Source organism: Phyllobates terribilis, unplaced genomic scaffold (genome assembly GCF_046119375.1).
Source record: "Phyllobates terribilis strain yellow unplaced genomic scaffold, ASM4611937v1 Scaffold_1__5_contigs__length_1240528914, whole genome shotgun sequence".
NCBI classification, from domain to species: domain Eukaryota; kingdom Metazoa; phylum Chordata; class Amphibia; order Anura; family Dendrobatidae; genus Phyllobates; species Phyllobates terribilis.
Window position 1 is genome coordinate 1134591122 of NW_027362761.1, and position 25971 is coordinate 1134617092.

General features: G+C 43.6%; 1 protein-coding gene across 2 annotated transcripts in view; it reads left to right on the plus strand.

Annotated features, from left to right (window-relative positions):
- The first annotated feature begins 723 nt into the window (after positions 1–723).
- HTT (huntingtin) overlaps positions 724–25971 on the plus strand; it is a 174085-nt gene continuing 148837 nt past the window's right edge. For both annotated transcript variants that reach the window (XM_073647559.1, XM_073647565.1), the window contains exon 1: positions 724–1044. In XM_073647559.1, the coding sequence (XP_073503660.1) occupies positions 950–1044 (95 nt within the window). In that variant the 5' untranslated portion in view covers positions 724–949. The remainder of the gene's footprint in view (positions 1045–25971) is intronic.

Sequence of the window (25971 nt, forward strand, 5' to 3'; positions counted from 1 at the left end):
AGACCAGCTCAGGAATCCGTGGATATATTGGGGCTACGATCTCTTGTCGCTTTAGTAAAGAGCAACCAATCAGAATTTGTCTTTCTAAGTAGTTTAATAAACTAAAGCTGAGCTCTTATCGGTCCTTTTAAAATAATAATAAAAAAAAAAATATATATATATATATATATATATATATATATATATATATATATATATATATATATATATATATATATATATATATATAATTACACAATATTGGTAAATTAACCCTAATGAGCATCGTTTATGCAAAACTAGAGCTACTGCAAAAATGTCCCATAACAATTTAATGCCAGCCACATACTGTACATGTAGCACTGCTTACAGTGAGCTCCCCCTAGTGGTGACCCACCACAATTGCATCAAATTAAAAAAAAAAAGCAACGTTCTTGCTCATAGCAACCAATCAGAACACGGCTTTCATTTTCATTTGGCAGTTTAGAAAATGAAAACAGTGACCGGATTGGTTGCCAGGGCAGCTCTGGTTCCTGACACAGCAGTAAACACAGGTCCCGGCAGTCGCTGCCCATGTGCTTCTATCACTGTGAACAGATATGGCAGCGCAGATCCCAGCACAAGCCACGCCCCGTGACCTTCTTTTCACTACCCGTGTGTAGCAGGTTCCGCCTCTTCCTCGTTCCACCAATCACATTCTGGGTTATGTCACCTGGCACTGCCTCGCTATTGGTTGGCTTTGTTGTCATTCCGTCGGTGGCGACGTTGCCTATTGGATGAGAGAGCTGAAGCGGGTTAGGCTGCGGCCGGAGCTGTCAGTGATGATTCCTCCCGGTGCTGGCGGCTGGTGATGGCGGGTACTGAGCAGGTGACAGCGCGGAGTGTGGAGTCCGCGGAGTGAGCTCTGAAGGCCGGGCGTGGGGTGACGGAGAGCCGCGGGTCGCGGCCTTGTGTGCGCTGCTGAGGGAACATGGCCACCATGGAGAAGCTGATGAGAGCCTTCGAGTCCCTGAAATCCTTCCAGCAGCAAGGACCGGCTGTGACCGAGGAGCCGGTGCTGAAGGCGTGAGTACCCGGCGATGTCCCAGAAGACCCCTGTACTGCCCAGTGTCCTGCACCCCGCACTGAGCCGTGCTGGAACTTATAGTTCTGCTCATAGAAGTCAGTGGTATTGTGTCATCACCTGAGGATGAGGGACGCGGGGGCCGGCGCTGTGTCCGGAGCGTGGGGGGCGCGCGGGGGCCGGCGCTGTGTCCGGAGCGTGGGGGACGCGCGGGAAGCGGCGCTGTGGCCGGAGCGTGGGGGGCGCGCGGGGGCCAGCGCTGTGTCCGGAGCGTGGGGGAGCGGCGCTGTGTCCGGAGCGTGGGGGGCCAGCGCTGTGTCCAGAGCGGGGGGGCCGGCGCTGTGTCCGGAGCGTGGGGGGCGCGCGGGGGCCAGCGCTGTGTCCGGAGCGTGGGGGAGCGGCGCTGTGGCCGGAGCGTGGGGGGCGCGCGGGGGCCAGCGCTGTGTCCGGAGCGTGGGGGAGCGGCGCTGTGTCCAGAGCGGGGGGGCCGGCGCTGTGTCCGGAGCGTGGGGGGCGCGCGGGGGCCAGCGCTGTGTCCAGAGCGTGGGGCCTGCACTGTGTCCAGAGCGTGGGGGGCGCGCGGGGGCCGGCGCTGTGTCTAGGAGCGTGGGGGGCGCGCGGGGGCCAGCGCTGTGTCCAGAGCGTGGGGGAGTGGTGGGCCGGCGCTGTGTCCAGAGCGTGGGGGAGCGCGGGGGCCAGCGCTGTGTCCAGAGCGTGGGGGAGCGGTGGGCCGGCTCGGTGTCTGGAGCGCGGGGGCCAGCGCTGTGTCCAGAGCGTGGGGGAGCGGGGGGGGCCGGCGCTGTGTCTAGGAGCGTGGGGGAGCGGGGGGGGCCGGCGCTGTGTCTAGGAGCGCGGGGGCCAGCGCTGTGTCCAGAGCGTGGGGGAGCGGTGGGCCGGCGCTGTGTCCAGAGCGTGGGGGAGCGGTGGGCCGGCGCTGTGTCCAGAGCGTGGGGGAGCGGTGGGCCGGCGCTGTGTCCAGAGCGTGGGGGAGCGGTGGGCCGGCTCGGTGTCTGGAGCGTGGGGGCCGGCGCTGTGTCCGGAGCGTGGGGGAGTGGTGGGCCGGCGCTGTGTCCAGAGCGTGGGGGAGCGGTGGGCCGGCGCTGTGTCCAGAGCGTGGGGGAGCGGTGGGCTGGCTCGGTGTCTGGAGCGTGGGGGCCGGAACTTGGGGGAGCGGGGGGTCGGCGCCGTGTCCTTAGCTGTGTCGGAGGCGTGGGGGCCGGCGTTGTCCGGAATGTGGGGGAGCGGGGGGCCGGCGCTGTGTCCTTACTTGCTCTTACCTGTGACAAATTGGATATAATCTGGACATCGGATGTGAGCTGACCATCTGCTTCCATCGCTGACTGCAGACTAGGAGGAAGCAAAGTATATTTTGCCATCAGACAGCTGATGCTTCTGAACCACATAGGAGTACTAGTCATCAGGATATTACGCCCCTGGCCGGTGGCATGTCTGCAGGTTGCCAACTTGAGTTTTTATTTTCCTGGCAGCTTACCAAACAATCACGGACGGACAATATTTTTTACGGACACATTGAAAAACAACAATAATCATTCTGATTGTAAGTGATCCATGTCTGCAGCCCATAGTTCCGATGTGACGACAGCTGCCGTCACTGTGAGCTGTAAAATGATGATAATTACAGTATAAGTTTCTTCAGCTTCAAAAAAAAAAAAAATCAAGGAGGCCTAAATTTTTTTTTTTATGGTCAGGGCAAAAAAGTGCCTTATTTTTACGTATTGTCATGGGATTTTTGAACGCCTGGCAAGCCTGCATCTGGGAAAAGAACCTTTAAAATGAACCTGACAGCTGATACATGCTGCCCGATCTGCGTACACCTCAGCCAGGTATATGTGACTCTGACATGCTGTGGTGTGTCAGAGGAAACGTGCATTAAGGGCAGCAGGCGAGAAGAAGCCGCCGGGGACCTGCCTGTCCGACTGGACTCCAGCGCGGTCTCTGTCCCTGGCGGCTTTTAAAGTACATTTTTTTTTTTTTTTTTTTAAATGTCGCAGCATGTCAGTCACACATACCTGGCTGAGATCATACTTATCTGACAGGTTCACGTTAATCCTTACTAAATCCAGATACTACTTAGAATTTTATTTTGACTTTTTAGAGAAATCTGTCGTTTGAAGTTTTTGTTGCACTTGCAGCCTAGCGGGCCCTGCACTTCCAGCTCTCCTGCATCTCTCCCCGCCCACCGCCGGCCTCCGGTCTTTGACTGACAGGTCTCTCTTCCCTCAGTGACCTGCCTACCCTGCCCGAGATTTTGCACAGGCGGCTCCTCAGATGGGACAGCGCGTGCGCAGATTAATGTTCCAGCTCTGGCAACGTCGTCAGGCAAACTCTTCGGGGGAGGGAGGTCACTGAATCAAGAGTGACCGGCTGTCAGAAGCTGGTGCGATGGGTGTACAAAAAGGGAGAAGGGCTGGAAGTGCAGTGCTCGCCCCTTGCATTTGCCAATAAAACTTCTACTTTGGATTTATTTAAAGAAGCACTCCTCCTCCTACCCCCATCAAAATGGTGATCCTCTTTTAATATATTGCAGTCATCATATAGCACTGTGTACTTACAATTGCTAATTTTCACTTTCTATCCAGTTAATTCTTCTTTCTCATTAGATCTATGACATCACATGATTAATAACTGACTGACCTAGAGCAGAGAAAAGATAAGAATTAGCTGGGTAGAAAGACAAAATGAGCATTTGTAAGTACACAGTGCTATATAATATGATGACTGTAATATATTAAGAGGATAAAAACTTGGATAGGAGGAGGAGTGCTTCTTTAAAGGACAAAATAAAATTCTACAAGTAAGGTCTGGGTTTAATGAGGATGAAGGGCTCTGTGCTCACATGCCATTAGTTAGGAGTGTAATATCCTGATGACCGGTTCCCTTTAAGAGAAACATCCTGTATATATTAATATGTCTGGAAGTTGCAGAACTTTTAGTCACTGTGTACTTCGAAGAACTGATGACCCCAAGTCATAGGAGTCTGTCAGATGACAGTGGTGATTTAGTACTATGGATTCAGCACTGCATTGTGGATACAGGACACAGGTGTGAATAAGAACGTAAGGCTGCAGCCTTCACGGTCTATCTGAGCAGGACTTACCTGTTTGGACAGAATATGAAGTCTGCATCACATCAGTAGCCACTCACTGTTCTGCTGGTGCAGTCACTGTACATTACATTACTGATCCTGAGTTACATCCTGTATTATACCCCAGAGCTGCACTCACTGTTCTGCTGGTGGAGTCAGTGTACACACATTACATTACTGATCCTGAGTTACATCCTGTATTATACTCCAGAGCTGCACTCACTGTTCTGCTGGTGCAGTCACTGTACATACTTTACTGATCCTGAGTTACATCCTGTATTATACCCCAGAGCTGCACTCACTATTCTGCTGGTGGAGTCAGTGTACACACATTACATTACTGATCCTGAGTTACATCTTGTATTATACCCCAGAGCTGCACTCATTAATCTGCTGGTGCAGTCACTGTGTACATATGTTACATTACTGATCCTGAGTTACATCCTGTATTATACTCCAGAGCTGCACTCACTGTTCTGCTGGTGGAGTCACTCTGTACATTACTGGTCCTGAGTTACATCCTGTGTTATTCTGCAGAGCCTCACTCACTATTCTGCTGGTGGAGTCACTGTGTAAATACAGTGGCATGTAAAAGTACCACTCCTGGTCAAAATTACTGTTTTATTGTGAACAGTTCAGCAAGTTGAAGATGAAATGATCTCTAAAAGGCCTAAAGTTAAAGATGACACATTTCCTTTGTATTTTAGGCAAAAAAAAAATTGTCATTTTTTTGCATTTTAAAAATTACGAAAAGGAAAATGGGCCGATGCATAAGTTATGGGAACCTGCATGATTAGTAGCTAGTAGCATTCCCTTTTGAAAGTATTAGGCTATGTGCCCACGTTGCAGAAATGAAGCAGAAAATTTCTGCTTCATTTCTGCAAGTCCTCTCCCGGAAAAACGCATGCGGAATTCCGCTCGCGTTTATCGCGCTTTTTTCTCGCGTTTATCGCGCGTTTTCAACATGCGGAATTGCCTTGCGTTTTTTATGCATTGGACAAAGGCAATTCCGCTTGCGGAAACGCAAAATTAATTGACATGCTGCAGATTTTTGAACGCAGCATAAACGCTGCGGAAAAATCCGCAGCATGTGCATAGAACTTGCGGAATCCCATTGGGGACCATGGGGTGCGGATTAGCAAGCGTTTTACAAGCGTTTCCGCTGCGGAAATTCCGCATCAAGAACGCTTGTAATCCGCAACGTGGGCACGCAGCCTCACAGCTTGTAAATGCTTTTTGTAGCCAGCCCAAGAGTCTTTCAATTCTTGTTTGAGGGATTTTCATCCATTCTTCCTTGTAATAATTCTTTGGAATCTTCCTTTAGTCTATTGTGGATTTTGACGTGTGTTTAGGATCATTATCCATTGTAGAAGCCATCCTCTTTTCATCTTCAGCTTTTTTTTACAGATGGTGTTATGTTTGCATCAAGAATTTGTTGAAATTTCATTGAATCCATTTTTCCCTCTACTAGTGAAATATTCCCCTTGCCATTGGCTGCAACACAACCCCAAAGCATAACTGATCCTCCCCCATGCTTAATGGTTGGTGAGATGTTCTTTTCCGGATATTCTGTGCCCTTTTTTCTCCATGCATACCTTTGATCATTGTGGCCAAAGAGTTCTATTTTAACCTCATCGGTTCACAGAACTTGTTTCCAAAATGCATCAGGCTTTATTTAGATGTTCTTTTGCATACTTCTGATGGTGAATTTTATGGTAAGGATTCAGGAGAGGTTTTCTTCTGATGATTCTTCCATGGAGGCCATATTTGTGCAGGTGTCTCTGAACAGTAGAACAATGTACCACAACTCTGGAGTCTGCTAAATCTTTCTGAAGTTTTTTTGCAGTCAAGCGGGAGTCCTGATTTGCCTCTCTAGTAATCCTACGAGCAGCTCTCACTGAAATTTTGTTTGGTCTTCCAGATGTTATCTTGACCTCCACTTTTCCTGGTAACTGCCATTTCTTAATTACATTTCGAACTGCGGAAAGTGCAACTTGAGAACGCTTTGCTATCTTCTTAGCCTTCACCTGCTTTGTGGACCTCCAGCATATTCATTTTCAGAGTGCTAGGAAGGTGCTTAGAAGAACCCATGGCTGCTGTTTTTTTGGCACAAGTTTAGAAGAGGCTGGGATTGTATAAAGCTGGGAAATCTGCATCACCTGGCCTTTCCTAACGATGATAGTGAACAAGTCATAACTCTAACAGGCTAATTAAGGTCTGAAACCTTGGTCAAAGTTATCTGAGCACACACATCTCCAAGGGTGCCCAAAATTTTACATCAGCTGGTATTCTGCTGGTGGAGTCACTGTGTACATACAGTGGGTACGGAAAGTATTCAGACCCCTTTAAATTTTTCACTCTTTGTTTCATTGCAGCCATTTGGTAAATTCTAAAAAGTTCATTTTTTTCTTAACGTACACTTTGCACCCCATCTTGACTGAAAAAAGCAGAAATGTAGAAATTTCTGCAAATTTATTAAAAAAGAAAAACTGAAATATCACATGGTCATAAGTATTCAGACCCTTTGCTCAGACTCTCATATATAAGTCACATGCTGTCCATTTCCACGTGATCCTCCTTGAGATGGTTCTACTCATTAATTGGAGTCCAGCTGTGTTTATATAAACTGATAGGACTTGATTTGGAAAGGCACACACCTGTCTATATAAGACCTCACAGCTCACAGTGCATGTCAGACCAAATGAGAATCATGAGCTCAAAGGAACTGTCTAAGGAGCTCAGAGACAGAATTGTGGCAAGGCACAGATCTGGCCAAGGTTACTAAAGAATTTATGCATTGCTCAAGGTTTCTAAGAGCACAGTGGCCTCCATAATCTTTAAATAAAAGAACTTTGGGACCACCAGAAGTCTTCCTAGACCTGGCCGTCCAGCCAAACTGAGCAATCGTGGGTGAAGAGGCTTGGTGAGAGAAGTAAAGAAGAACCTCAAGATCATTGTGGCTGAGCTCCAGAGATGCAGTAGGGAGATGGGAGAAAGTTCCACAAAGTCAACTATCACTGCAGCCCTCCACCAGTCGGGCTTTTATGGTAGAGTGGTCCGACGGAAGCCTCTCCTCAGTGCAAACATGTGAAAGCCCGCATAGAGTTTTCTCAAAAACACATGAAGGACTCCCAGACTATGAGAAATAAGATTCTCTGGTCTGATGAGGCAAAGATAGAACTTTTTGGTGATAATTCAAAGCGGTATGTGTGGAGAAAACCAGGCACTGCTCATCACCTGCCCAATACAATCCCAACAGTAAAACATGGTGGTGGCAGCATCATGCTATGGGGATGTTTTTCAGCTGCAGGGACAGGACGACTGGTTACAATTGAAGGAAACATGAATGCGGCCAAGTACAGAGATATCCTGGATGAACACCTCTTCCAGAGTGCTCTGGACCTCAGACTTGGCCAAAGGTTCACCTTCCAACAAGACAATGACCCTAAGCACACAGCTAAAATAACAAAGAGTGGCTTCAGAACAACTCTGTGATCATTCTTCACTGGCCCAGCCAGAGCCCTGACCTAAACCCAATTGAGCATCTCTGGAGAGAACTGAAAATGTCTGTCCACCAACGTTCACCATCCAACCTGACGGAACTGGAGAGGATCTGCAAGGAAGAATGACAGAAGATCCCCAAATCCAGGTGTGAAAAACTTGTTGCATCATTCCCAAGAAGACTCATGGCTGTACTAGCTCAAAAGGGGGTTTCTACTCAATAATGAGCAAAGGGTGTGAATACTTATGACCATGTGATATTTCAGTTTTTCTTTTTTAGTAAATTTGCAAAAATTTCTATATTCTGTTTTTTTCAGTCAAGATGGTGTGCAGAGTGTACTTTAATGAGGAAAAAAATGAACCTTTTATAATTTACCAAATGGCTGCAATGAAACAAAGAGTGAAAAATTTAAAGGGGCCTGAATACTTTCCGTACCCACTGTACATTACTTAGTGAGTGCAGCTCTGGAGTTTAATACAGGATATAACTTAGGATCAGTACAGGATAAGTAATGTATGTACACAATGACTGCACCAGCAGAATAGTGAGTGCAGCTCGGCAGTACAATATAGGATAAGTGATGTATGTGTACTGATCACAGCCTTATCTGTAGTGAATGTGAACATGACGTAGCATTATATAACGTTCAGGTGAATTGCAGAAGTCCTAGATCAAAGTCCGGCTGATTGTCGGTGATCTACATCTGCCACATTTATTTATTTAACTTGTTTAAATGATGCAGAAGATTATTGCTTTATTGTCCCTCTTACAGAAATCCTAAAGTAATTAAAAGGACGGCAGCATCAGCAATTAGAAAGAGGGGGCGCCGCCTCTGAGTTCGGCTTTTCTCAGTGCATGGCTGTGCTGCCTCATTCTCCATATTTCTTATGCAGAAATGCAATGTTTGGATGTCAGTTGACATACGCCTCCCCAGCGCCACCTGTAACCCGACATACGCCTCCCCAGCGCCACCTGTAACCCGACATACGCCTCCCCAGCGCCACCTGTAACCCGACATACGCCTCCCCAGCGCCACCTGTAACCCGACATACGCCTCCCCAACGCCACCTGTAACCCGACATCCTGCCTTATTGAGCCAAGATGGGGCAGACATTGGCTTAGACTGAGGCCACCTACAATTGACAACTACACTCCCTGACAGAAGTTATGTCTCTTATCCATGTTATGCGAATAAAAGCTTATAACCTGACGTTAAATTCATCCATTGGTTTTATAAATTACTCTTTTGAAAGCTGAATCCCTCCCAAATTTGGTTTAGGTTAAGAAAATAAATTGGCATCAATGCTGAAATATTGATCCTTTAATGAACACAGAATGGCCAGATTTTGGCAAGACAAAAGTTTTGTCGCCCACAGAAAGTAATGTGATATTCAAACAAATAATTATCTTAAAATACAAATATATGTGGCATAACATTGGTGAATGAAGTTGTGGTGCTATTAGAGTCATATTTAATATTTTGTGTGACTTCCATGAGCTTGAAGGACTGCATCCATGCGGTTCAACAATGATTCATACAATTTATTAATGAAGTCATCAGGAATAGCAGAGAATGCCGTCTTACATGCCTCCCAGAGTTCATCTAGATTCTTTGGTTTTGTCTTCCAAGCTTCCTCTTTCATCCTACCCCAAACACGCTCAATGATGTTCATGTCTGGTGACTGGGCTGGCCAGTCCTTGAGCTCCTTGATCTTTTTTGCCTGGAGGAACTTTGTTGTAGAGATGGATGTATGAGATGGAGCACCATCCTGCTGCAGAATTTGACCCCTTTTATGATTTGGAATGTAAGAGGTAGCTAATACTTCTTGATATTTTAGGCTATTGATATTGCCTTCCACCTTGCAAATATTTCGCCCACCCCCATATTGAATGTAACCCCAGACCATGATCTTTCCACCACCAAATGTAACTGTTTTCTGGGTGTAGTTTGGATCCATACGGGCTCCAGTAGGTCTCCTGCAGTATTTGCAGCGGCTGTGGTGTAATTCTACTGAAGATTCATCAGAGAAATCCACCTTCTGCCACTTTTCCAGCGTCCATCTGTTTAGCAGGCTGTGGGACTTTGCAAATGCCACACGTTTTTTTTATTTGGCTTTTGTTTAGTGTTGGCTTCTGGGCACTGATTTGACCCTGGAGGCCAGTTCGAGACAGAATCCTACAAACTGTTCTAGTTGACACAGAGACTTGAGGTGACCAGGCCTGTTGGAGCACTACTGCAGTGGAAGAGGGGCTTGCTTTGGATTTTCTAACCAACAAACGTTCCTCCTGAGCAGTTGTCTTGCGGGGTCTGCCGGACCTGGGCTTGTCAAACACATCTCCAGTCTCTTCAAATCTTTTTTTAATTCTTTGTTCTTGACGCTGAGACACATTAAAGGTGCCAGCCTCCTCTGCAGTGGATCTGGTCCTCAGCCTCTTGATAATCAAGGCTTTGGTCGCAGGGTGGATTTTTGGCATGTTGTAAGAGCTCAAGTTGCAGTTCAAGTGAAGGTCTGGGGTGCTGGGTTTCTTTTTATACACCCCACTAATTAACCAATCATTTACTGAGCACTGGTGAGGATGTAAACTATGATTGGGTGCATTATATGACCAGGCGACAAAACTTTTGTCTTGCTAAAATCTGACCATTCTGTGTTCATTAAATGATCAATATTTCAGCATTGATGCCAATTTATTTTCTTAACCTAAACCAAATTTGGGAGGGTTTCAGCTTTCAAAAGAGTAATTTATAAAACCAATGGATGAATTTAACGTCAGGTTATAAGCTTTTATTTACATAACATGGATAAGCGACATAACTTCTGTCAGGGAGTGTACATTAACCAGCACGCCTAGCTGCTGTAGTTTAGTGAATAGTGATTATCAATCTGCCATGTTTTCTGAAGAGAGAATTGCTTGATTCCCCTGCAGCACCCCCTCAGGAGTGGTTTAGCGTTACACAGTGTAGATTTTTTTTTTTTTTTTAGCCAGAGGTAGTGTAGATGCAAAAAGAAAGGGAATTGTAAAGGAGTGACTTGGTAATAATCAGATTTGCTGAATGTGGGGATGTTGCCCCTGCTTGGATTTGGATCCAGATCCCAGCACTGCCCGGTACAGGCGCCTTGCTGCCAGTGTAAGAAGGGGCAGAGGTAGTAGTGTGATGGTGATAAGTGATGATGAGCATGTGATGTGGCTCGTGGCACTCCAGCAGGAGTGATCAGGGTAAAGTGTGACTTGTAAATGTGATCCCGTGCTGGGGTGGAGCTGCCCCCGCCGCCTGTCATCTCCCGTCTGCTCCGCTCAGAGGTTTCCATAGTATTCACCACCCACGCTTTACAATAGGGTATGGACGTGCCCCGTGACTGAGCGGAATAAATATTAACATTGCTGGCTGCAGTCTTATCTATTTTTGTTTCTGGCCCTTTAAGTTTTTAACAAACAATTTTTTTTTCTCTCTTAATATGACTAGTTGAATTATGTGCAGACTGCAGTATTAACCTGTTCCTGTGCAGTAATATGCAAAAGACACTGAATATACCAGCACATATCAATAACCGTATTTAGACCCACGATCAACCAGGTCTACAGATAATATTGTGCTTATTGTACGGACCCATATAGAATGGTAGACCATTCGGAAAGATATATGACAAGGAGGAGAACATCCGAATAACAGGTCAAGAAGACACAAAAGTAATTACCATAAAAAACCTTTATTAAGAAGTTGAAGGGTTAGGTGGCACTACACCGCAGGTCCTTCACACCACCGCAAGCAGTGCAAGAGACCAGACGCCGCGGAGAAAACAACGGGAGGACATCGGAAGGTGAGTATAATCTTTTTATTTTTTTTATTTTTTACCATTCTTATTCTTTTTTTTTTTTTAACTAACTTGGTCACACTATATAAATCTATGCCGGTTGCATGGATTTATATAGTGTGACCAAGTTGTCAAGCACTTTTCCAAGTGATGCTAAAATCGCTTGGAAAAGCGCTTGATAACCCGCATGCAAAAACGGTTGACAAACACTTCTACCTGGCGGGAAAAACGCATGTAAAATCCGCATTAATTTTTCCTGCCAGGGAGAAGCGAAAAAAATATGCAGTATTTCTATTTCTGCATCGTGGGCACATAGCCTTATAGACAGATCCCTACTGGTAAACTTCTCTCTTGACGCCTCCTTTTCGGGCCTCTTTTGACGCCTGCTTTTCACATAGGAGTTCTGTATGTCATTTTCACAGTCAGAACAAGTGCCCATTATACTGTAGTCTCTGGTGCAATTCGCATGTTCATATTATTTTGTCGAATGTATGTCCGCAAAACAATCACTGAGACCTGTCCGAATATGATGTGAAGCACTCATCAAAATTACCTCTACAAGTCTGAGTCCGGGAATAATCACGGACAGCGTACACAGCCATCCGTGTGGTGTCCGTCACATGAGAAAATCACTAATGGTAAAAATAGAAAGAAGGATGAAAATCGATCCGTTTTTTTCATATAAGAAAAATCAGTGACATCCGAATGAGGCCTAGATTGCATATACAAGGGCCGACCGGCGGATGTTTAAATGACTGTTTATACAGGGAGAACCAGAGGAAACGATGTGCATTGAGCGACCTATACCAGATCACTCAGTGCGCAAATAGCTGCCAAAGTTCTCTGCAGTGAGAGTCCTGTTTACACAGATTGATGCGCCACCGAGAATGATGATCTCTTGGGCTGCACAAAAGATCATTTCACCCGACGAACAAGCTTTTTCCTTCATTGGATGATCGGCAACGCGTTTACACTGCATGATCGTGAAGTGGGCATTTTTAGGAACACTTGTTCACTATTAACTTGCAGTGTAAGTGCAGCTTAATTGAGCGGTGGGACCCACCGCTCAATACTACAGTACTATCCTGTACGTAGGTGATAAATGTCAACAATCACAATCTTAAAGGATTTGTCCAGCAAGAATTTTTTTTTTTTTCAATTGTGGACATTTTACTAAAGCTTTCTAACTTTTGGACAGTGCTGTCATCAAATTGTCCAAATTTATCAGTGGTTATGGCTGGTTTATAAATCTGGTACACCTTTTATGGAAGAGTCAGACAGCTGTATACCTCGGACGAGGATCACAATGCCCGGGCTGGTCGATGGCTCTCCTGACCGAGCGTGACGGCTGCATAGAAATACATGACGCTGTCACGCTAGGGTCGGGAGAATTGTAGGCCATTCCAAGCATTGCATTGCTTTCCTCCTCAGAGATATACGGCTGTCTGACCCTTCCCTTAGACTGTTATATGGTGTAAATTTACACCAGTTAATTTATTTTTTACAGAAATTTGTGGCAAATATTTTCTTGCAGTTTTTTTGGCATGCTATCTCAAGTTAAGCCATTCCCCTTTTAATACCTAATATGGTCAAGTCCTGAAAGACCATTTTTGGCGTCTGAATTTTGGAGCAGTTGGCTCCTCCATTGTCACCCCATCTCATGCCACGCTTCTTCAGTTAGAGCTGTTCTCAATAAGCGATTGTTCCTTGATGCATAATTAATGTAATGCATGGCATGAAATTAGATGAAATTTGCTAAAATACTTTAAGGACTCTGCCCCATGTCAGGATATTGACAAGTCGGACCCAGCAGCTCTACTTCTGACTTAATTTTGACATATGTAACCTACAAATTATAGCAACAACACACAAATTATTTAAAATGTCTTGCTTTTATTCATATTCAATACACAACAGTAAAAATCCAATAAAGGTAAACCTACTTCATGAAACAAGTGGAAAGTACAGAACACAATAGAGGGCTAAGTCGAAAACTAAATGCTGGATATATATAAAAAAAACATCCACAGGAAGGAGAGCTCATGGTGAGGCCGCGCATCATAAAAATCACAACACACATTAAAAGCAAAAACGAAACGACGAGTAGCAAAAGCTAGACAGAACACGTGGCTGTGAAACCTGATGCGCGTTTTGTATCCTGTAAGGGGTAACAGTATAGTGGTCAGTACTGTATTTAAAAGGATTGTCAGGAACTTTAGCAAGTGCAATCCTATCAGTGTGTAATGTACACACTGTTAGGATTCTGCTTTTTCTGCACTCTGGAAGTTTGTCACGTGACCTCACAAACTCCTTTAACCCCTTCACGCCGCAGCCAATTTCCATTTTTGCGTTTCTGATTTTTCCTCCCCTTCTTCCCAGAGCCATACCGGTAACTCTTTTTTTTTTATTTGTACTTTTGAATGTCCCCATTCATTTTACCATATAGTGTACAGGAAAAGGGGAAAAAAAAATACAATTCTGGTGCAGTTGTGAAAAAAAACCACAATTCTGACATAGTTTTTTGGGAATTGTTTTTACCCTGTACATTGTGTGGTAAAAATGACCCTGCAGTATGATTCTCATCATCGATATGATTACGCGATACCCAACTTGTCCAGTTTTTTTTTATTATTTTAGTAGTAAAAAAAAGTTTAGAACTTTGCAAAAAAAAAAAAAAAAATTGGCGTGGTCGCCATTTTCCGAGACCTTTTTTATTTTTCTGCCAATGGAGCTGTGTGATGGCTTTTTTTTTTTTTTGCGAGGCTTGACAGTGGTTTTATTAGTACCATTTTGGGATAGATTTGACTTTTTGATCGCTCTTTGCAGCTATTTTTGTGGAACTTTTTCATTTTTTAATATATTTATTTTCAATGGGGGAACAGGTGGGTGAACTTTTTTTTTTTTTTTTTTTTTTGCACGGTCCTTGTTAACTTTCTTAGTAGACTTGAAGATGCGATCATCTGATCACTTGTGCTATACACAGCAATGCAACAGCATCGTTGCATATAGCATAAATCACGGTCTCCTTTGAAGCCCGACAACAGGCAGTAAGGCCATCCAGAGAAGCAGAGTGGGTTTGGATGGATCCACTGCCTCCAGGGGAGAACAGTCGTGTGATTTGATCCCGCTTCCGAATCCGGTACCTTTACTGAGTGGTGAGTGATCTTCTTGAAAGTTCACCATGGTAATAAGGTCCCTTTTCTTGTTTAATTACTAGGAAAGACCTAAGCTAAGTAGTGTAAAGCTTAAAAATGAGTGTGCGCTTTGCAGGAATACGTTGCCCAGCTCATTTGAATATGAAACTGCTCAGATTGTATTAAAAAAAACTATTTGTGAGGAATCCCTGAATTTCACCATGGACTTAAAATCCGTTATTAGGGCAGAAGTTAAAGATTCCCTTAAGACCCTAATCCGTAAAGAAGGTGATAGAAGGGGAAAAAGAAAACCAGGGTGTTATCATCTGATTCGGATGAATCCGTGAAATTAGAAGGTGAATGTGGATCTGATACTTCTTCCACTTCATGCACTGACGGTGGTACAAGGGTAGGCCATGCTTCTCCGCAGAAGACACAGATTGGTCAAAGCTGTAAGGGCTACCATGGGCATCATAGATGCTTAAACCCCAAAGTCAATACAGGATTTTGTTATTTTTGGAGCAGAAGAAGAGGCGAACATTTCCAATAAATGAGAAAATTTAAGCTCTCATTAAAAAGAATGGAAGAATCCAGAAAAGAAAGGTTCGCTACCCTCCTCTTCAAAAAAGACCTTTGAGAAGGAGGATACAGCTGCATGGGATAAAGTTCCAAAGATTGATGTATCAGTGGCCAAAAGTTAAAAAAAATCTACGTTGCACTTTGATGACATGGGTATCCTGAAAGATCCTTTAGATAGGAAGGCTGGTGTACACCTAAGGAATGCTTGGGATTCCTCGGCGGGAGCCCTGAAACCGGCAATCTCGATGACTTGTACAGCCAGATCTATGATTATCTAGATGGAACAACTGGAGGGTCAACTAAGGAATAACATTCCAAGAGAAACTAGTCTGGCCAATCTACCACTAATGCAGGGAGCAGCAGCTTTTCCTGCAGATGCCTCGGCAGACTCGGAGATTGGCGGCCAGATCAGCAAGCCTCTCTAACGTTGCTCGTGGGGCGCTATGGCTCAAATGCTGGCCGGCGGATGTACAGTCTAAAACCAAATTATGTTCCATCCTGTGTTATGGAGAGTATTTGTTTGGTCAGGTCCTGGAAAAAGCTGGTGATAGAGGGAATTTCCCATTTTTTTTTTTTTTCTCCTCCGAAAGGACCTTTTATCCTCCGGGATGAAGGTATGGCTGTAAAAGACCTCCCAGGGATCAAGAGAAATGGGAAGACGAAAGAAAAAAAAAAATGAGGATTCATGTTTGGAGTCCTTCTTCAGGGTGAGAAAGTCATACCAGTGACGCCATTTCCAAGGTAGGGGGAAGGCTTTCCCTCTTCCTCCTCGCCTGGGCAAGAATTTCAGCCAATGGCTGGATTCTAGTTATAGTGGAATCAGGCCTGAGTTTGGAATTGCGGGCTGTTCCTCCATAAACATTTTCAGTAACATCCCCCCATAAATCTTGGGAGGAACAGCTAGCCCTGGGAACAGATGTTATGTAACTTGTTCAGAAGCCGGTTCTATTCCCCCCCCTTTTCTTGATAAAGAAGCCAAATGGCACTTTCAGCACCATCATCAATTTGAAGAATCTGTTCATATTCCTGATATAGCGACCTTTCAAAATGGAGTCAATAAAATTGGCTATGAAACTTCTGCTGCCAGACTTTTACATGAGTGTGCTGGACCTGAAAGGTGCATACTACCATATTCCGATTCATGCAAGAGACCAGAAATTCCTAAGGGTGGCCCTATCCATAAACAAGCAGGTCAGGCATTTTCAGTTTAGGGCCTTGACCTTCGGACTATCCATGGCCCCTAGAGTTTTTTTCATGAAAATTGTAGTGGAAATGACAACGCCTCTTCGGGAGCAGGATACTCTAATAAGTCCATAGCAAAGGTCAGAGTCATCCTGGAGGAATTGGGTTGCCTCCTAAACCTAAAAAAATCAAAACTAATTCCATCAAAAGTTCAGTCTTTTTCTTAGACTCGGTGAGTCAGTCTTGTTTCCTTCCAGAAGAAAAAAAGCACAAAGTTGCAGGCCTGACATCAGTGGAAGTAAGCAACCTTTCCATGACACTCAAGAAAGCAATGTCCTTGTTGGGGACCCAGACCTCATGTATTCCAGCAGCACTATGGGTTCAATTGCAGCAGGAGATTCTGATAGGCGAAAGACAGCTCAAAGAGTGTTTGAAAGAAAAATGAAGTCTTTCTTCAGTGGCAACCAATGCCCTCTTATGGGGACTAAGCGTAGAGGATCTGTCAGCAGGGCTTCCGTGGGTAAATCTGGTTGCAGATGTCATAGCTACAGATGCAAGCACAAGTGGATGGGGAGCGCATCTGAGAGACTGTCTAGTCCAGGATGTTTGGGCAGAACACGAGAAGAGAAGTTCCTCCAACATGATAGAACTTCTGGCAGTGAAATATGCGGTGAAGAACTTTCTCTCATCTCTCCAAAGCTGACATGTCCTTATCCTGTCAGACAATGTAACAGCGGTGGCTTGTATCAACCACCAGGGGGGAACAAGATCGCACTCCCTGATGGCGGCAACGGAGAAAGTTCTCCAGATGGCTGAAGAGCATCTCTCGTCATCAGGGCTGTGAAGTCGGTAAGCCAAACTATCGACTCTGACTCCTCAATTTCCCTGACTCATCCAAGGGTCCAGTCTGGCATCCTCGGATAGCGTGCCTTCACTTGACAGCCTGGAATTTGAAAGGTCACTGCTAATCCAATGAGTGTTTTCTCCAAGTTTAGTATCTACTTTACTTAAGAGCAGGAAACAGATAACGACAAAAATATCTGATAGAACCTGGAAAAAGCTTCTGTCTAGTTCAGTTTGAGTGAGGAAATTCCGATTAAATCTATCCTAGAGTTTCTCCAAAAAGGATTAGAGCTTTGGCTATCCACTAGCACTCTTAAAGTGCAGATCTCAGCCTTAGGGGAATTGTATAACTGTGACCTGGCTGGCAATAGATGGATAACTAGATTAAGTAAAGCATGTGATAGGTCAAGGCCAATCCTTAGTCCAAACATTGCACCTTGGGATCTGAACCTGGTGCTGAATTAGTTAACCACTCCCTCCTTTGAACAGTTAGGTCTCATCTGTTAAAATTTTTACCTTTTTTTTAAAGACTGTGATCATGGCAGCGCTGAGTTCAGCCCGTAGAGTCAGTGATATCCAGGCCTTATTAGTTAATCCCTCCCTCACCTCCTCCCTCATATCTGTCTTATCCCCCTACCCGTGCCCTCCCTTCTGCAACTGATCGAAGACTAACATCCTCCATAATCCGAACCTCACACCTCCATCTCTAACACTTATTTCGTGCTGCACCAATCTACTGGAATGCACTACCTCAAATGATCCGACTAATATCTAGCCCCCATGTTTTTAAGTGTGCTTTAAAAACACACCTAGACAAGCCTATCAACCTAACTCTCCCATGTTCCCTCTTCTCAATGTTAATCATAATCTGCTCCTTCCTATTCATCTGTCTCCACATCCTCCATGCACCAAATAGCATATGGTAGCTGCCCTTAGACAGATCCTGGTCGATGTCTGGATCATGCAGCTTAATATGAAAACCCTTATTACAGTAATGATGGCTGGACCATACATAACAGCACCTTCTACCCATTGTGTCCCCCTATTCCTTTATAGATTGTAAGATTGCGAGCAGGGACCTCACTCCTAATGTAACTGATGAAGTGTGTTATATTGTATTGTTTTTATTATTTGTACATGTCTCCGCTTAATTGTAAAGTGTTGTGGAATATGTTAGCGCTACATAAATAAAAATTATTATTATAGTCGTCGCCTCCCCCTTCTTTTGTACATATTTCTGAAGAAAGGGTTGTTCTAAGACCAGATCCAGCCTACCTTCCAAAAGTAGCCATGAAATTTCATAGGAGTCAGGGGATTATTCTTCCCTCCTTTTGCACTAAACCTAGGAACCCAAAGGAGAAAATATTTAACACCCTGGACGTTAGGAGGTCCTTATTCAACAAAACCATGGAGGAAGAGACAGTCGTTTGTTTCCTTCCAGGGCTTTCGGAAAGGCCTAAAAGTCTCGAGAGGCACCCTATCTAGATGGATTAGGGAAGCCATTAGGTTAGCCTACTCCTCTAGTGATGGCTCTGTCCCAGAGAGCATAAAAGCTCACACTACTCGAGCTGTCGTGACTTCCTGGGCAGAAAGGGTGGAGGTGTTTATGGACCAGATATGTAAGGCGGCAACATGGCCCGGTCTTTCATCCTTCTATAAGCACTATAGGCTTGATCTGACCTCTTCTGCTGATCAATCCTTTGGGAGATGGGTTCTACAAACGGTGATCCCTCCCTTGGGTGGATTTGTTTTCTCTGTAAAGCTCTCATGTGGTGCGGTCATGGGGAAAAGAAAAAGACAAAATTACTTACCGGTAATGGGATTTTCTAGAGCCCATGACAGCACCCTTATGTCCCCCCAGCGCATCCCCCCCCCCCCCATCATTGGTCTTGATGTTTTACTTGTTCAGATGGAAATCCAAAAAAGAGCAAAACCTCCAGACACCAACATTTATTAAAAAAAACAAAACAACTTTTATTGAATTTACACATAACAATAAAAAAGACACAAACACATAAGCGGGGATAATGAATCACGAATGACCGAAAAAAAATGGATAAACAGTAACAGTAGCACTCCTAATTGCGGTCAGATTATATCATCTTATCTATACAGTACATGGTTTTACAAAACATAATTGATAAGTTCAAAATACATATCACACCTGTCAGGATAACTTCAGATGCTCCGATTCCCTTATAGCAGATTTGTAAATGGGTAAATAATCTCTCAATGTGTATATATTATTAAAAAAATGAGAGAGCGAGGTGTCGAAGCATGCAAAATCCAAGATACCATCTATGGTCGTGGGGAACATATTATATCTCATGATTAAAGGTTTTTAAGTATAGCCTCCATAACATGTGAAGAGGTATAATAGAAGGACACTATGCAGCGTTCTAATATTAGTTTGCAAACTGGAGAAAGTGCTGTAGTATAAGATATAAGTTAATGGCTGATCATTGCTAATAGGACTACCAAGTGTGCTAACCCTATGGTCAATTCCTCAATGAACATAATAGAGGCAGATTTAAACAAATCATAATGTGCTTAGTGCTTCAGTATTCCCATCTAGAAGTGCCTCACACTTGCATATTCCTGTATAAAGCAATAATGATCAGGATGTCAAATGATACCAAAATTACTAGCCGTGTGGTTAGTCCCTCAGCAAACACATACTCCAATAGTGAAAACTGGCCTACAATAAGCAGAACTTCAAATAGCACATAAATCCAATAAAGTGAAGTACTGCTGCTTCAATTATAAAACATAACCTCTTTATTTCATATATGTATAAAAAGGGTTAAAAATCAGGAGAATTAGCAAAGAAATCCCACACGTACAGGTACCAGATAATAATAGCATATATAAAGTTGTAAGCAGAGGGTGAACAAAAAAGGCACACCTAAGGAGCCAAAGGTAAAGACTAGTGTCTGTTTGCTAAATCCAATAGCATCATATTGATGGAGAAAACTCACTAGAAGGTATGCAAACAAAGTCATAGAGCCACATAGAGCAATGCCACACAACAGATCAATACATATAAAGTTATACAACCTGGGTAGAGTGGGAGAAGGATACCCCAACGCGCGTTTTGCGTTAGCTTCTTCAGGGGGGGGTAGTACTCAACAAACCAAGTAGTGGCTGATTCAAACAGATCATAAGGTGCTTAGTGCTTCACTACTCCAATTATAATGTGCCTTACACTCACCAGATCCGGTATGGGGCAAGTGATCAAAATTTATTACCCACCATAGGAATATTTCATCCAGCACCCCTTGAAACTTGATGCGAAAGGCGCGTCATCAGGTGGGGCACTTTTTCGCCTTTGCAAACTAATATTAGCACGCTGCATAGTGTCCTTCTGTTATGTTATACCTCTTCATGTGTTATGGAGGCTATATTTAAAAACCTTTAATCATGAGATATAATGTGTTTCCCACCACCATAGATGGTATCTTGAATTTCACATGCTCCGACTCCTCTCTTTTTTTATAATATATACACATTGAGACATTATTTACACATCTGCTATAAGGGAATCTGAGCATCTGAAATTATCCTGACAAGATGAATTTGTCATTTGTTTTATGAAACCATGTATTGAATAGATACGATATAATCTGACCGCAATTAGTCGTGTTTTACTGTTCATTAGGTGTCTTCATTCATTCGTGATTAATTATCCCCACTTATGTATTTTTTATGTCCTTTTTTTTTTTTTTATGTGTGAATAATATTGATGTCTGGAGGTCTTGCTCTTTTTTGGATTACTATAAATTTGACCTACCTTTAAAATTTTTGGCCAATTAGGCTCCTAGTTCAGATAGTGTTGCTGCTTATGGTCTTCTGATGGTACGTATAACTGTCTTGGAGGTTCTCATGCTCTGTAACCCAACTGGTGTGGGGGAGAGGTTCTGCCCTTTTTATGGGGAGATGTTCTGCCCTTTTTATTCAGTATGTTATTGTCCTTGATGGGCGGATTCCCTCTTGTGTGGTGCTGTATTTCGGTAAGTAATTTTGTCTTTCTCCCAGGAAAGCTGGTGATAAAGGCATGCCTGGACCGGAGCAATTAAAGTCACCGCTCCCGGCACTGTCTGACAGCCGGCGATGCACTAGAGATCTGGCTGTCGATGAAAGTAAAGTTTATCTTCTCCTGGGTGCCGCACTTTCAGTACAGCGGCCGGGAGCCTATATACAGCTATAAACCCCACATCTGCAGGTTAATCGGTTTATCGGACAGGACTGTTTCCTTTAAAGAGAATCTGTCAGCAAGTTGTTGCTGTCCATAGGAGAGCAGTATAAAGTAGGGGCAGAGACCCTGATTCCAGCAGCTTTGTTACTTACAGGGCTTCTTACTGTAGATTTGACCACTCTATCTGCTGCAGCTCTGCTAGTCTTCTCATTGACAAGCTCCTGCCATGTAGTCCTTGATAGTCATGAGCTCTGTGTGACCCCCGCCGCCCCACCGATGATTGGCAGCTTTCGGTCTATGCACAGTTTTCTATATACACTGCATAGACAGCTGCCAATCAGTGGTGTGGGCGGCGTTGTACGGAGCACATTACTGAGAAGACTAGCAGAGCTGCAGCAGATAAAACAGTGATATTATTAAAAGTACTGCAAGGAGCATAGTAAGTGACAAATTGCTGGAATCTGGTTCTCTGCCCCCCCCCCCCTCCCCTATCTGGATTGCTGTTTAGGTTAGTCTGTAGTCAGTGAGCCACTGCTGCATTCAGATTGTATTCCTTTGTGCATTCCTGATTATAATTGTCCCTTACACATCCATTTGTGTAAAGCGCACATAAATAGGAAAGTAAATGTAGATGAAACGCTGTAAAAGTGTACAACATTGCAATGGAAAATGTTATTTATAACCTGTCCTGACACACTGGATATCGAACTGCTGATGCTTTGGAGCAATTAAATAACCCCCCCACCCCACCAACTCCTATAGATTTGCAATGCGTTTAGTTGAAGCAATGACGTCCCTCTTGGCCCTCCAACTATGTAGAATGCAAAGTGGAAAATTGGTCACATCCGACTGCTCTCCGTAAATTGCTTTTCATACCAGCGAAGATACAATTTTGGCTTCACATGTTCCCAGAGGTGTTTCCATTACTTTTCCATTGTTTGAGCAACGAAGGAAAGATTTATAAACCACCTCTCATGTGTTTGACTGTTTTCATCCATGTGATGTGATTTGATGAAGTGCATATGAATCACTCCCTGAATGGTATATTCAGAAATATTTTCTTTAATAATTTGTGTCTGTAATATGCTCAGTGTTGAGCATTAAGTGGTGGCAGGAACTCCTCAAATCTGTTGGCCTCAGACACTTTTCAATGACACCATAATTAGAAAGGGGTGCAAGATCTTTTTATAAGGAGTTGTCCAAATTATTAAAAAATTGGGCTAAATAAGATTACTTACTTGATAAATCTACCACCTTCTGTGCAGCGGCAACAATAACCTTGACTACCCCTGTAATGGCAACAGCCAGTCATTAGCCTCATTTGTGCACCACTGAAGCTAGTGATTGGCAGCAGTCATCATGTGGATAGTCAGGGACGTCATCGCCACAGCGCCCGTCTTTGTTTACTGTACTGCAGTGATGGCGTCCCTGAGTGTACCAGACAACAAAAGTTCCTGGGCATGGTGAGCACTGCCAATAAAAGAGGTTCTAAGAGGGTGAAGTAAAAAATTCTTTATCGGAACTACGCGTTTCATAGCCGATCCAGCCTCTTTTTCAGGCATGTATAAACCACATGAAATAACTTGTGAACTTTATAGGGGTCATTGGTGATGTAGTGGATTAATGTAATACAGCGTAATTAAAATACATTAATCTATATATAAAACGAAGTAATATAAATATACACATAACATGTGCCATCTAATATATTAATGGGTATATCCAGGACTTTATGTAAAAGCAAAAAATGTGCCTAAGCACTATCAGGCAGGTAATTCCCCGATACAGAGCGGTCACAGATCGCTTCTGCCGGGGATTCCACTGCCTCTGCTAACATGAGGGGGCGGGACTTCCGACTTTATTCTGATTGACAGACGGCTCACCCAGTTAGGCAGCGGGGATCCGGCTGTCAATCAGAATGGCGTTGGGAGTCCTGCCCTGTCGACAGCGGAGCTGAAAAGAAGCCTTCGCTGTGTAGACGTGCAGAGGCTTCAGAATCCCCGGCAAGAGCGATCTGTGACCACTCTGTGCCGGGGAAGAACGGCGCCGTGCACAACAGGCAGGTTAGTTGCAGTTACCTGCCTGTTAGTGCTTAGGCACATTTTTTGCTTTTTTCTAAAGTCCCGGATAACCCCTTTAAGCAACAAAAATCATTGCCATCAGTTTTTGCTGCTTTTTTAGTGAAATAAAACAGGTACAGCAGGATGTGAAAATCATTTTTTTTTTTTTTTTTTCTCAAGTTTAACCCAAAATGTTTTGGTGTCCTCACCAGAGAGTGGATTAGTACAATTTAATTTAATTAGTGATGCATTAAAGTAAACCATTTCCTGAGCAATTCAATGGCCTTCCGATGTGTAAAACTAAACATTGCTTGACTAATAGGTGAAATTGAACAAACTTAATGACCCTGGCCATTGTGTGAAAGTAGACAGTGTCCCCCCTGCAAAATGCTCTGCCAATGTCTCAGGTAAACTATTCCCGACCAATTCAACTCCACTATTCCCGACCAATTCAACTCCCCCTCACTGTTGTTACATTTGTAATTCTATATTTTTTCATGAACTTTTTTTGTTTAGAATAGTCAAAATTTTTTCAGACACAAAAATCCTTTTCCTCTAAATAATTTGATCAATTTGCCTTTTTTTCCCAAAAATGTTTTATGATGTCATGTGTCTCGCATTGGTGGCCTAGCAGCTTGTATGGTGGAAGAAAAGCTAAACATTGGGATACTGAAGAACACGGCAAAAAAAGCCAGCAAAACCTACTTTTTTACTTTTTAAAGAAAACAACAAAAAAAACAGCAACAAAGCGACATGTGAACATAGCCTTAAAGAGGTTGTCCCACTACTTTTACATCATCAATATCTGATTGGCCGCCTATTGATTTGAATGGCAGGTGGATGTACAGTACGCAGCAACCACTACAAGTAGACGGCCGAGCTCGGCAAGTAAGTACTTCGGGCCGGCAGTCGCTGGCACGGATAACGGTGGTTTGATCAGTTTGATCTTACTCTGTGTGATGTGATTCTTCAGGTTCATGCTCCTGCGAAAATTATATATATTTTTTTTCGGTATAACCTCTGAAAGAATTGGATCATGTGTTATTATTGGCCAATACTTTCTCAGAACACTTTTTATATTATTGTGAGACTTATTAAAGGAGGTAATAAAACTATATATATTTTTTTTATTAGTTTCTAGTTCATTATTTTGTTGTTTTGTTGACCCTTCCTGCATGAAGACAATTTATCGGATTTTAGTTTTTTTTAGTTAGTTTTATAGGCATCACTTAGGATCTCTTTTGGGTATTTTTTTGTCCTCAAATCTTTTTTGTAACACCCGGGCTTCTTTAATAAAATCTGCATTGCACACACACAAAAATTTTGATGCGTCAGTACTGTCCGTACAGTATATTTCTAATCCACTTGGGATAATGTCCAGTGGAAAACTCTAAATACATTCTTAAAATGTGTTGACGTCAGAATGTTGACCTGTGTCCCCCCCCCCCCACCCTGAGATTACCAGATCCAAAAACTCAATTTTGGTGGTAGAAAAGGAGAAGGAGAACTCCAATCCCCATGAATTATTTAATTGTTCCACAAACCATTCCGCCTCATTAGGTGTTCCTGCTCATGGAGAAAAGATCATCTATAAATGTTTTGTAAAATAGTATGTGGCCCACTGGGAGGTTGGTTTGGGCTCCTATGTAGGCACTCGAAAAGCCCCATGAAAAGTTTTGGGGCTTAATGAGTACCCATAGCGCAACCCCTTAGCTGCCGATAGGACACATCCTCAAAGGAAAAAACATCTTTGTTCCAGGACAAATTCAATACTATGTATCAAACACTACCTGATTGCCAGGTATTGATCGGTCCCGATTCAGATAATGTTTTACAGCCTCTACACCCAAATCACTAAGGATCCTTTAATGCTTCCTCAATATATGCAGTTCACTCCATGATGACCACCCCCATCAGAACTGTTCATTCTGTTTCAAAGATTTCAGAGCCTGTCGTTCTACACTGAGATTATCACTTGTGGATAAAAGGGATCTGAATTCCTTCAGTAATAAATGGTGAAACGTCTCTATGTGACTCCCCTTCTATGTGACTGAGACTAGTGATTAGGCCAAATAATGAGTCCTTACTTGATAAACCTACCACCATCTGTGCAGCAGCAACAATAACCTTGACTACCCCTGTAATGGCAACAGCCAGTAAATTGGCCTCATTTCTGAACCACTGAGGCTAGTGAATGGCAGCAGTCGTCATATGGATAGTCGGGGACTTCACCACCACACCAGCAGTCTTTGTTTAGTGTACTGCAGCGATGACGTCCTTGAATACCAGGAATAATCTTCTTATATGTTGCAGATACACGTGAGAACACAACAACAAATGTTGGTAATTTTAGATGTGCCGTGGTTAGTGCACCATTTTGTTACAATGGCATATGTCTTGAGCCTTCAGATCGGAGGAAACTCTTGACTCGAGGCTCAGATGTTATGTGAACAGTGGTTAAAATGGCATGCAACAATTTTTTTACCATGAGAAAATAGATCCCCGCCTTTTCT